General features: G+C 38.0%; 1 protein-coding gene across 1 annotated transcript in view; it reads right to left on the bottom strand.

The window, feature by feature from the left end:
* The window catches only part of NWD2 (NACHT and WD repeat domain containing 2), a 221,674-nt gene that overhangs the window by 139,722 nt on the left and 68,695 nt on the right, over positions 1–13,257 (bottom strand). The window contains exon 2 of the mRNA XM_023224679.3: positions 4,522–4,610. Within this exon, the coding sequence (XP_023080447.1) occupies positions 4,522–4,610 (89 nt within the window). The remainder of the gene's footprint in view (positions 1–4,521; positions 4,611–13,257) is intronic.

The following is a 13,257-nucleotide window of genomic DNA, read 5'->3' on the forward strand; positions in this document are numbered from 1 at the left end:
GAGTTCCGAAAGAAGGAGTGGATGGTATCTCTGAGTATAATCACAAGCTCCTTATTTATTGGCTTTTGCAACCACCTGCTTTCTCCCCAGTCTGTCTTTACTTTTTTCCAATTAATCCTCCTTGTTCTTATTTTCTATCCTCTTCTCTGTAGCTGGAAGCCCTTAATAAATACCTGCAAATCAAATAACATATTATTTAAATGCCATGTCTTTTCCTGATGCCCTGGGTGTTCTTTGCTAAGTGGGCTTGATGTTCTTTCCACTGAACTGTTTCCATCTCTGAGTAATCAACCTATATATGTATACATCACATACAGAATTAATTGAAGTTTACGTAATCGGAGTCTAGTGTATTTTCATGAAATATCTTCTTTTAAATGAAAAAAAAAAATAGGGAAACACTACAAAATAGCCTGCCAAACAGGCACATAGATAAAAGGTATATGGACTTGCTTACTTATAAGGCATATTAATTTAATTGACATTCTATTAATTTCTATCCTATTCATATTCTATTAATTTAATTGAATAAAGATTTAACTAAATGGATTACTATCTGCAGCCATTTGGCCATTGGGATAAGTTGAATAAGACAATTCCAGGCCTGAGAACTTTTGGCACTTATAGGCAGGTGATGAAAAATTTACTTAACCAGATGATGTTTCATTATCTACACTGCTTACTTTGGTTCTTCCTGTTTGCACTATTTTCCTGCTTTGACCATTCCTTTGTATTGTATTCTATTCATAGAACCTGAGCAAACCTCTTCATGGTAAGTCATATCACCTCACTCTTTCCCTTTCAACTCAATAAAAATTCTAACTTCTTAATCTTGGCCCATGAAGTCTCATATAATCTTACTTTGATGCCATCTGTAATTATTTCCTTCACTCACACTTGGCTTCTTTACTGTTCCTTTTTTTTTTTTTTTTCTTTTAGACAGGGTCTCACTCTGGTGTCCAGACTGGAATATAGTAGTGTGATTGTTCCTAGAATATTCTAAACACACTTCCACCTCAGACCCTTTCCCTTGTTCCCTATGCCTGGATTCCTCCCCACAACTCCAGACATCTGCATGACTTGCTCCATAACTTTCTGCAGATTTCTGCTCAAATGTTGCCTTATCACCGAGTCTTTCTCTGACTACCTGGCATTCCCTAACCCTACTTTCTGTGATTTTTAAAATAGAACCATTTATTCAATAAAATGCATTTATTACTCCTGGAGTCTACATTGTCTGCTTCTCCCAACAATGTTAGAAGTTCCTCAGAAGAGGATCTGGTTAGTTTGCTCCTTTATTCCCAGCACTTAGAATGTTGGTTGCCATATGGTCAGCACTCAACAAATACTTCTTGAATGAATTGGATGGATTATCGGGAGTTATGCATTTAATTTCAGAGAAGCAAAGAGGAAGGTACATGGCCTATCTTGGGAGGTGTGGGAAGGATCAGAGAAGGCTTTCTTTCACAAGTTATATCTGGGCTGGGTCTTCATTCATTCATTTTTTTTCACATAAGCATTCATTCAACAAATTCTCATAGCACTTTCCAATGTGCCAGGGACTATAGGACCAGGAATGCAGCTGTTTTGAAATTCCATAAAAACAGAAAAGCCTCTGTTCTTATGGAACTTATAATCTAGTGGGAGAAAGACAATAAGCAGGCTGATACATAAACAAACAAGAAAAAGTATCTGATACTGGCACATGCTATGCAAAGAACTAAAACAGTATGATGCAAAAGAGAGGTGGTTACTTTAGACTGGGTCACTAGAAGAGCATCTCTAGAGGAAAAGAGGCATTCTGGTTTTTGGAATTTTCAGCCATAAAGAAACATGCACATGTATGTTTATTGCAGCACTATTCACAATAGCAAAGACTTGGAACCAACACAAATGCCCATCAATGATAGACTGGATAAAGAAAATGTGGCACATAAACACCATAGAATACTATGCAGCCATAAAAAAGGATGAGTTCATGTCCTTTGCAGTGACATGGATGAAGCTGGAAACCACCATCCTAAGCAAACTATCACAGGGAGAGAAAACCAAACACTGCATGTTCTCACTCATAAGTGGGAGTTGAACAATGAGAACACATGGACACAGGGAGGGGAACATCACATACTAGGGCCTGATGGGGGGTGGGGGACTAGGGGAGTGGTAGCATTAGGAGAAATACCTAATGTAGATGACGGGTTGATGGGTGTAGCAAATCACCATGGTACATGTATACCTATGTAACAAACCTGCATGTTCTGCACATGTATTCTAGAACTTAAAGTATAATAATAATAAAAAAAGAAAAGCATCTCTAGGAGTGACATTTCAGTGGAGACCCGAGGGACAATAAGAAAGCATCTGTGTGAAGATAAAGGGAGTGAGTATTCCTGCAAGACAGAACACCCAGAGTAAAACTCTCAAGTAGGAATGGGCTTAAGGTGTTCAGGGATCCAAAAGAGGCCCACAGGGCTGTGGGTCAGTGAGAAAGGGGGCACAACATGAGCTCAGATAGGAAGAGTCTTAAGAATGAGTAGAATCCAGGAGGTGAAGCAGGGGAAGAACCAGACTCAAAAGCATTGTAGTTGAAGAGAATGGCATGAGCAAAGGCAAGCAAGCATGAAGTAGATTGGTATGTTTGAGTAACTCTAGGAAACCATATGTTCTGGGTTCAGTGCACAATCAAAGATGGAATCGGGGATACTGTGGGGGTAAACTGACTGTTCATGAAGCTTCTGGCATCATATTTTTTGTTGCAGTTGAGAGAAGAGAACTGTCTCTCTAAAAAGTATACCTTCAGGGAGTGATATAATTAACCTACTATAAAAGACTATACTTAAAAGGTGTAGTCTTAGAAGTCTCAGATATTATGTATGTGAACTCCTGCTAAGCCTAGAGCTTGGAAGCAAATGTAACCTTGCATGTTTTATTTTATTCTAAACACAACCTCAGATATGTAAGCTGTTGCCATTCCTATTTTAGACACTGAACTGAAGGATGGGCAGGTTCAGTCACTCCCAGTACCTGTAGAGAGCTGGGGCTCAATCCTACGTCTCCCCTGCCCACTGCGGTCTACTCTGCGGTCCAACATCTCCTCAGCTGATTCAGTGCACCTGCCTAGAGTAATCCTGTCAATTTATTCTATGGGCCTCGCCTAGTACAGTTTTCCTTTGCCTGTATCTATCTTCTGTGCCTACCTCTAGTTCAGAAAGTATACTTTTTTTTTCTCTTTCTCCCTCAGCTAATCCTAGTCAATACCATGGCTTATAGAAGCTGTTCTACAGCTCGCTGACTTCCTCTGTTGACAAAAGTGATGCAAAAACAAAGTTAAAGATGGGATTATATGCTTGGACACACTTCTTCCTCTATGGTAACTGAGTCCCCAAGGAGTGTCTAAGTCTTTGGGATTCTTGACAGATTGGAAGTTATATAACAATTGGGACCCTGTTATCAGTAAAACCAGATTCCTCAGAGAAGGTAGTGCTGAATTCATGACAAGGAATTTAATTTAGGTTCACAATTTATCAAGTAAATGGTGACTTATGAGTGACAATTCAATGTGCATGTCATCATGGCCTGGTGGTGACTGATATTACGCATTGAGATTGAAGCCATTTCGAGACTGTTACTTTATGCATCATATTAGAAGACATCAGGAGTATACCAAGATAAAACATTTATCTGGGAGGAAACAAAGAGTGAAATGTTCTTCCACTAATGATGGTGCATTTTGCACTTCTGCACCACAAACCTCTATTACATATTCATCATTTGACAATGTAAATGTGTAGTTTAGATAGCACTGGAGAATTAGGATTTCCATCATAAATTAGGCTGAAAAATTCTGACTAAATAATGTTATCTGTTGCAGGAGCCATTTTTTTTTTTTCAACATTTGGATGCCCAAGGTACATCCAATGTTGTCAAGCACTTTACCTTCAGATGGCAAAATCAGAGGTGTATTAAAATGTCAGGATGTTCGTGAACGTTAGCAATGACGTGTGCCATTACTGTCTCTTGAAAGGCTGATATAATTTTTTGGGGGGACTAAATGGTGTAGCTCTGAAATGATTAGGAAAAAGGATGTTCTTCAATGTGAACAAAAAGTTAAAGGCAAGATAGAAGGCAAGGCCAGGCCAGGCTGATGAAAAGAAATAAGTTTGAAAAAAGTTGGTCCCCATTTTTAAATGCAAAATATTTCTAGAAACCATAGCTTAAACTCAGGTGCTCAGCAACCTTCATCTCTTTGATAATAGTGGAGACTGTCAAAAAAGCAAACAAATATGGTTCAAAGAAAAAGATGAGCCCATAACAGGAAGGATCCAAGAAGCACAGCATAAAGGAACCATCAAAAATGACTAAATACTTTCCATTTGTCAGTGTTTCTTTTTACCCATGCTCAAAGAAATAATTTTTTTCAGGGCCTAAAACTTGTCTTTTACAACACTCAAGTTGTGACAAGAAACAAACACTAGTTATTTAACTGGACATAATTGTGAATGAAATTAACACTAGAATTACCTGAAATTCCAATCCATAGTTTTCTCTGCAGAATTCTCTCAGTTTAGGATATACATTTTCTCTTAGTGCCTGTCTTTCTGCTCCCGTATCTGTAGTAGAAAGACAAACACACAGGAAGTGAGTATGTCCACAGATATTTCTGGCAAAAAAATGAAAACCTAAAAATAAATACTAACAGTAATATAATCAAGTTGAGGTGCTGGGTTGTGAAATAACAGGGTATTTGTCTCTTGGTATAGACCTGCTCCCTAATTCCACAGAGATCCATCCATCAGGCATGCATGAGCAGCCCACGGGATGGACCACCGGTTGGTTCTATGTATTGCTGGCAGGGCTGAAAATTCACAGTTGATTCTTTATGCCCGCATAGACCTTCACGTTGAGCTCTTAAATAGTTACGACCACAATGTCTTTGGAAGGGGCAGCAGGAAACACAGTAGGGTTATCAGGGTTTTAGCTCCACAAAACATAAAAGTTTTAAAACACACACACACAATACACACGTTGATAAATTTACTTATTGATTTCTGAAAACATCCCAGATGATATCATTGCTACCTAGAGTATTCAGCTATATTATGACATTTTACAAAATTTAGCACAGTATGGAAACAAGCATGAAAACCTATCATAGCAGATCCCACCCACTGTAGATCCAATTGGCCAGTGGTTTAATAAAATAACGTCTCCCACCCTGGGCTTAGGGACTTACCATTATATCGGAGATAGAAACTATTTTACATATGTCACACTATGTAAACCTTCTGAAATAAAAAATTTTTTATTATCTCCTATCATTAAGAAAATACAAGAAGAAACACAGAACCTGAAACTCGAAGAATCACAAAACATGTATGCATTTAATGTCAAATGTTTTGCACAGAAAGGAATTCCAAAGTCATCTGTGCTGAACAATTCTGCATCAATGATGGCACTGTAAGATTCTAAGAGCAAAGAGGCTATTCCTTGCCCAGCTACCTTCAGTGAAACATGAATATAGTTTTCAAAAATTAGGTTAATGTGTAATCTTATGAAAAGTACCATTTGCTAAAAGTACCTCTATTCCAGTCGTAACTATGAAACATCCGCATACCACATTTATAACAAAGATAACAGTTTAAAAGAATTTCCCTATTATTCTCAAACACATCTGTCCGTGAAAATTTAACCATATGCTGTGTTGACCTACTCTATTTTCCTACTGTTCTCAAGCCTATTTTGAGAAGCAAATAACCAATCATGAAAGTCTGAAATGCAGCTGCAGCCTGGCAGAGTGACAGGAACCAGTGTTTACATAGAAATCAGAGATTCAGAGAAATACAAGGTCTTCTGGATTGTCCTGTGATCTAAACAAATAGGGTGTTTTCCAGCCTTAGATTCAATATGGTTCTAAGTCCAAAGAGAAAAAGCAGGACACCCATCGGAGGAGCTGTGCATTAAAGCGGGGCCCATGCGGTGTTATGGCACTGACGGAAGCAGTTATATTAAGTTTTCACATAATTTGTATAATCTTGAGATCAGAATGCCCATCCTCCCTTGCTCCATTTAAGAGCTGAAAATGCTAACTTCACAATAAAGCTGATAATATTCAATAAATCTAAAAGCCCTCAGCAGATTTTCAAAACCGAAATAACAAAAAAGGCACTTTAAAAAGAGACAAATACTGTCAGACATAGAAGGTAAAAATATATTCGAAAGGGTTAAGAAATTCTGAAAAATAGTATCTAAATTATACATAAAATAATTATATAATGATATAAGAAACAGAAATTTATTGTTTCTTAAAAACATGTTAACTCATTTTGAGGTGCTGAGACTTGACTGCACAATTGTAAGGAGGATAAGAGAAATTTAGTACCTAATTTTTTAAAAATTTCAACTCTTATTTTAGACACAGGAGGTACATGTGCAGGTCTGTTACCTGGGTATACTGCATCCAGGCAGTGAGGATAGTACCTGATGGTTTTTCAACTCACACCCCCCTCCCTTCCTCCCGCCACTAGCTGTCCACAGTGTCTATTGTTCTCATGTTTATGCCTATGTGTGTTCAATGTTTAGCTCCCATTTTCAAGTGAGAACATGCAGTATTTGGTTTTCTGTTCCTGCATTAATTAGTTTAGGAGTATGGCCTCTAGCTGCATCCATGTTGCTGCAAAGGACATTGCATTCTCTTTTTTTTCGGTTGTGTAGTATTCCATGGTGTATATGTGCCACATTTTCTTTATTTAATTCACCACTGATGGGCACCTAGGTTGATTCCATGTCTTTGCTATTGTGAACAGTGCGGCAATGAGCATACAAGTGCATGTGTCTTTTTGGTATAATGATCTATTTCTCTTTGGGTATACATCTAGTAATGGGATTGCTGGGTCAAATGGTAGCTCTATTTTAAATTCTTTGAGAAACCTCTGAACTTTTCCACAGTGGCTGAGTTAATTTATAATTCCGCCAGTGGTATATAAGCATTCTCCACTCTCTGCGGCCTTGCCAGCATCTGTTGTTTTTGAACTTTTTGGTAATAGCCATTCTGACTGGGGTCAGATTGTATCTCATTGTGGTTTTGGTTCGCATTTCTCTGATGATTAGTGATGATGAGCATTTTTTCATGCTTTTTGGCCACTCGTATGTCTTCTTTTAAGAAGTGTCTGCTCATGTCTTTGTCTATTTGTAATGGGGTTATTTGGTTTTTGCTTGATTTAAGTTTCTTACAGATTCTGGATATTCGATCCTTGTTGGATGCATAGTTTGTGAATATTTTCTTCCATTCTGTAGGTCGTCTGTTTACTCTGTTAATAGATTCTTTTGCTATAGCACCTAATTTCTAACATTTAGTGAGTGCTTCCTGCGGTCCAGTAGTGTGCTAAGTACACTTCTATTTGCATTTCCTTAGTCGCTGCTGACCACAACCCTATGAAACAGGTAACATTATTACCATGTTTTTTAAGCAAGGAAACTAAAGGGCAGAAGGGTTAGAAAACTTGCTCGAGAGCATACGGCCACTAAATTAGAATACCCAGATTTGAACCCAGAAAGTCATACACCATAGTTTGCTCTAATCAAGGAAATATACAGCTGTGAAAAGAATCAATCTTTGCAATGACCGATGAAATAAATGCATGAAATGACTAAGTGATGTTAAAGTCCTAAAGCTTATGAAATAAAAAACAATTGTATTATCCTTGATGGATTCTTTTCTTTCTATAATACACCCTCCAAGAGCCAACACATCAATAAGTTCTCTCACTCTACCACTAAACAAATCCTGAGTTAATCTACTTCTGTCCCTTCTGCTACCAGATGCAAGCCATACTCACCTTTCATCCAGATTCCATCTCCCTGTCTTCACACTTGCCCCGTTTGGTTCATTTTCCATGGAGCAACCAGACTGATTTTTCCAAAATGTCAATCAGATCACATCACTACTTTATTTAAAAGCCCCATCAGCTCTTTACAGACCTTCGAATGAAAGGTACACTCCTTATGATGAATGTTCTCTCTCTCCCCAGGCTCATCTCTTACCACTTTTCCTGTTTATGTCCCTCCAGCAGTACTGGCTTTCACTTGATTCTTAGATTATATTCCCACTCGCAGACCTTCACTTTAGCTACGGTGTCGTCCTGGAATGCTTAGTCCTGTGATCATCTCATGGCACCTCTTGTCATTCAACTGGCAGCTTTAATGCTACCTCCTCAGACAGGCCTTCTCTGAGCACTCCATCTATAGAAGTCACTGAATCACCTTCTACTTCCTTAATTCTTTGTGGATTACTCATCATTGTTTATTTGTTTATTGTGTGCCTCCCTCACTAAAATTTAAGCTCAAAGGGAGTTGAAACCTTCTTTTGTCTTACTCACGGCTGCATCTCTAATGATTGCAGTCTTGCTCAATTAATAAATGAGTGAATGAAAAAAGCCACACATGCACCAGTGACAAAAATGAACTGATAGGCATGGTTTCCCTGCAATTGCCTCCAGAAACAGAAAGGCCTCCTACATTATAATTCATCATTTGATGGGTTTAATAAAAGCAAGATTCTGAAATCTTGGGAAACGGTGGTATTTAGATAATTGGTGTCATGAGGTAAATGAATGAACTGAAATTTTTTTCTCTGGTTTCTGTGTTTGTGGCAGAATATGAACTCCGTTATTTTGAGCCTTTCTAAATATGTGAAGGAAGCATATACACATCTCCAATGGGCATTCTGTGCTCTTATTTATATTAAAAATTGACTTAGATTTTTCCGTATTTGTATAAATATATGATTGGCTCTGAAAATGAAAAAGTAATTAAGACAGGAATGGATTAATTATGATGAGTGAACAGATAAGCTGGTTTAATTAAATAAAAAACTTGATTCATACCAACAGCAAATCCGGATGGTTCACAATTAAAAACATTAGAATGTCGTGGACAGGAAATATTAGCTCACAGAATCTCGCACTTAAAAAGGGCCCTTTTTAAACACTATTTAAAAATCAAATATGAGGTACGTCTTAATTCATGTTTTATACATAGTCATCGCATCTATTTGTATCTGCCCAGTTCCTTAATGCTTTGAAAAGATGCATTAACACTTTGGCAGCACTAACTATTAGGTATTTATAGGAGCTGCTTTCTGAATGATTCCTTTGTGATTTCAGAGTTAATGAAGGTCTCTGTACAGTGTCTGAGTGACCTACAAGAAGTACATTAGCTGGGGGAGAATTAATAATCGATACCATTATCCTTATAATATCTTGAGTTCACTTCAACAAGGGTTTAGATTAATTCCAATTTTTTAATTTTTAAAAAATTTTTTTTATTTTACAAAATAATTTATTTTAATTTTTATTTTATTTATACAGCTCTATCTTCAACAAACTAAAGGCATAGAGTTTAGTCATGTTTTTCTTTCTTTTTTGAGACACAGTTTCACTGTTTCCTAGGCTGAAAGTGCAGTGGCACGATCTTGGCTCACTGCAACCTCCACCTCCCAGGTTTAAGCAATTCTCATGCCTCAGCCTCCCTAGTAGCTGGGATTACAGGCATGTGCCACCATGCCTGGCTAATTTTTGTATTATTAGTAGAGACGGGGTTTCACTATGTTGGCCAGGCTGGTCTTGAACTTCTGACCTTATGTGATCCACCCACTTTGGCCTCCCAAAGTGGTGGGATTATAGGTGTGAGTCAGCTTGTCCAGCCTAAACTCGTTTTTCCCATGTTCTTTGCAGCTCAGAAAATCTGCTTAGAATCCACTATAGATCCTCTGCTAAACTTGTCTTGTTAGCATGGTTTCCAAGGTCTCTGTACATTTGCTCTTCCCTGGATTCTTTCTCTTTTCCTAGCCTCTTAGTTAATGATTCATAGGGACAGCCTGTTCAACTTCTGGGGTGTGTTTAGGTTAATTTCTTGTTTGGCAGCTCCCCAAGAGGCTGTCTACTCTCTATGGCCCTCAGATAATTCCTTTTTATCCACCTTGCCACCCACACTCTTCCTTATATCAATGTGAGCAAATCTTGTCAATTTTATGTCATAAACACTTTTTTAATTTGGCCACTCTTTATTTTTACATTAACCTTCTCTCAACCCAAGAAGCAAAAAGTCTATTTGCTTGACCTGTTATCTGGCCCTCTCTCACAGAGCTGCCAGCAATAAATGCCAAGACAAAATGAAAACAAAAACTAATTTGATTATTAAAGACCTTGCTGGCATCTGGTGGACTAGAATGCTTAGCAAGTGTAAATATATCTTCTAGCTAAGTTCTATCTTCTACTGCTGATCACCATGTATCCTCTAAAGTCTGAGTTTTCAGCCATTACTTGCTCCTGAGCTTTGCCCTTACACAAACTGCTTTCCATGCTCAGAAGGTCCTATCAGATGAAAGATCTCTGCAAGGAGAACTATAGAACACTGTTGAAAGAAATCACAGATGACACAAACAAATGGAAAAACATCCCATGCTCATGGATTGCAAGAATCAATATCATTAAAATGCCCATGCTGCCCAAAGAAATGTACAGATTCAATGCTATTCCTATCAAACTACCAATGTCATTTGTCACAGAACTATAAAAAACTATTCTCAAATTCTTACAGAACCAGAAAAGGGCCTGAATGGCCAAAATAATCCTAAGCAAAAACAACAAAGTTGGAGGAATCACATTACCCGACTTCAAACTATACTATAAGGCTACAGTAACCCAAACAGCATGGTACTGGTACAAAAACAGACACATAGACCAACGGAACAGAACCTAGAAAGCAGAAATAAAGCTGCACAACTACAGCTATCTGATCTTCAATGAAGTTAACAAAAATAAGCAATGTGGGAAAGGACCCCCTATTCAGTAAATGTTACTGGCATAGCTATCTAGCCATATGCAGAAGAATGAAACTGTACCCCTATCTTTCACTACATATAAAAATTCACTCATGATAGATTAAATATTTAAATGTTAGATTATAGCCTATAAGAACCACAAAAGAAAACCTAAGAAAAACCATTCTGGACATTTGGACTGAGAAAGAATTTATTTAAGTCCTCAAAAGCAACTGCAACAAAAACACAAATTGACAAGTGGGACCTAATTAAATAAAAGAGCTTCTGCACAACAAAAGAAACTATCAGTGGTATAAAGAGACAACCTGTAGAATGGGAGAAAATATTCACAAACTATGCATCTGACAAATGTCTAATATCCAGAATCTCTAAGAAGCTTAAACAAATCAACAATCAAAAAACAAATAAGCCCAGTAAAAAATGGGCAAAAGACATGAAGAGGTACTTCTCAAAAGAAGACAGACAAATGGTCAAACATGAAAAACTGTTCCACACATCACTAGTCAACAAAGAAATGCAAATCAAAACCACAAAGAGATGCCATCTCATACCAGGCAGGGTGGCTATTATTCAAAAGTCAAAAAACAACAGATGCTGGTAAGGCTGCAGTGAAAAGAGACTGCTTACATACCATTGGTGAGAATGTGAATTAGTTTATTCACTGTGGAAAGCAGTTTGGAGATTTCTCAAAAAATGTAAAACAGAGCTACCATTTGACCCAGCAATCCCATGACTGGGTACGTATCCAAAAGAACATAAATCATTCTACCAAAAATACAGATGCACTTGCATTTTCATCACTGCACTATTCACAATAGCAAAGACATGGAATCAGCCTAGGTGCTCATCAATGGTGGACTGAATAAAGAAAATGTGGTACATATACACCATGGAATATATGCAGTTATAAAATGTAATGAAATCATGTCCTTTGCAGCAACATGGATACAGCTAGATGCCATTATTCTAAGTGAATTAACACAGGAACAGAAAGCCAAATAGCACATATCCTCACTTATAAGTGAGTGCTAAACACTGGTTACTTATAGATATCAAGATGGCAACAATAGAAACTGGGGACTTCTGTGGGGGAGGTAGGGAATTGCAAAACTATTGGGTACTATGATCAGTACTAGAGGGATGGGATAAATAGTACCACAAACCTCAGCATCATGAAATACACCCAGGTAACAAACCTGCACATGTGTCCCCTGAATCTAAAATGAAAGTTGAAATTATTTTAAAAATACACTTGGGGCCAGGCACGGTGGTTCACGCCTGTAATCTCAGCACTTTGGGAGGCCGAGATGGGCGGGTCACGAGGTCAGGAGATCGAGACCATTCTGGCTAACACAGTGAAACCCCGTCTCTACTAAAAATACAAAAAAAAATTAGCCGGGCATGGTGGCAGGTGCCTGTAGTCCCAGCTACACGGGAGGCTGAGGCAGGAGAATGGCGTGAACCCCAGAGGTGGAGCTTGCAGCAAGTGGAGATCACGCCACTGCACTCCAGCCCAGGCGACAGAGCGAGACTCCGTCTCAAATAATAAAAAAAATTATATATATACTTGGTAGTCTAGGCATTAACAAAACTATTTTCTTTTAATGCTTGTTTTAATGCTTTTAATGCAATGTTACTTTAATGTTTGTAAATCAATTAATAGAATATATCATATTAATAGAATAAAGAACATAACCATATGACTGCTCAATATATGCAGAAAAAGCATTTGACAAAATCAAATACATATTCAGGATAAAAACTCAGCAATAGCCGGGCGCGGTGGCTCACGCCTATAATCTCAGTACTTTGGGAGCCCAAAGTGGGTGGATCACGAGGTCAGGAGATTGAGACCAGCCTGGCCAACACGGTGAAACCCCATCTCTACTGAAAATACAAAAATTATCTGGGCATGGTGGCAGGTGCCTGTAATCTCAGCTACTCAGGAGGCTGAGGCAGCAGAATCACTTTGAACCCAGGAGGCAGAGGTTGCAGTGTGTTGAGATCGCATCACTGCACTTTAGCCTGGACGACAGAGTGAGGCTCCATTTCAGAAACAAACAACAAACAAACAAACAAAAAAACTCATCAACAAGGAATAGAAAAGAACTTCCTCAACTTGATAAATAGCATCTTCAAATATCCCTACAGCTAGCACTATGCTTCAAGATGTTAGGCAATGTTTTCCACCTACAACTAAGAACACCTCCTCAAAACTTCTATTCAATATTTTACTAGAGGTTCTGGTCAGTGCAATAAAGAAAACAAATTTTTTTTCCTGTTAATTTATCCAAACCTTAGAAGTTTCCAGTAAAAATTCACTGTGTTATTTCTACAGCTGAACACATTTTAGGGTAAGAGGGGTAAGTTATAAAAGATAATGGTGGATTTCTGTTTCTGGTACTATTGAGGAAAAT

This window comes from Piliocolobus tephrosceles, chromosome 3 (genome assembly GCF_002776525.5).
Source record: "Piliocolobus tephrosceles isolate RC106 chromosome 3, ASM277652v3, whole genome shotgun sequence".
Lineage (NCBI taxonomy): Eukaryota > Metazoa > Chordata > Mammalia > Primates > Cercopithecidae > Piliocolobus > Piliocolobus tephrosceles.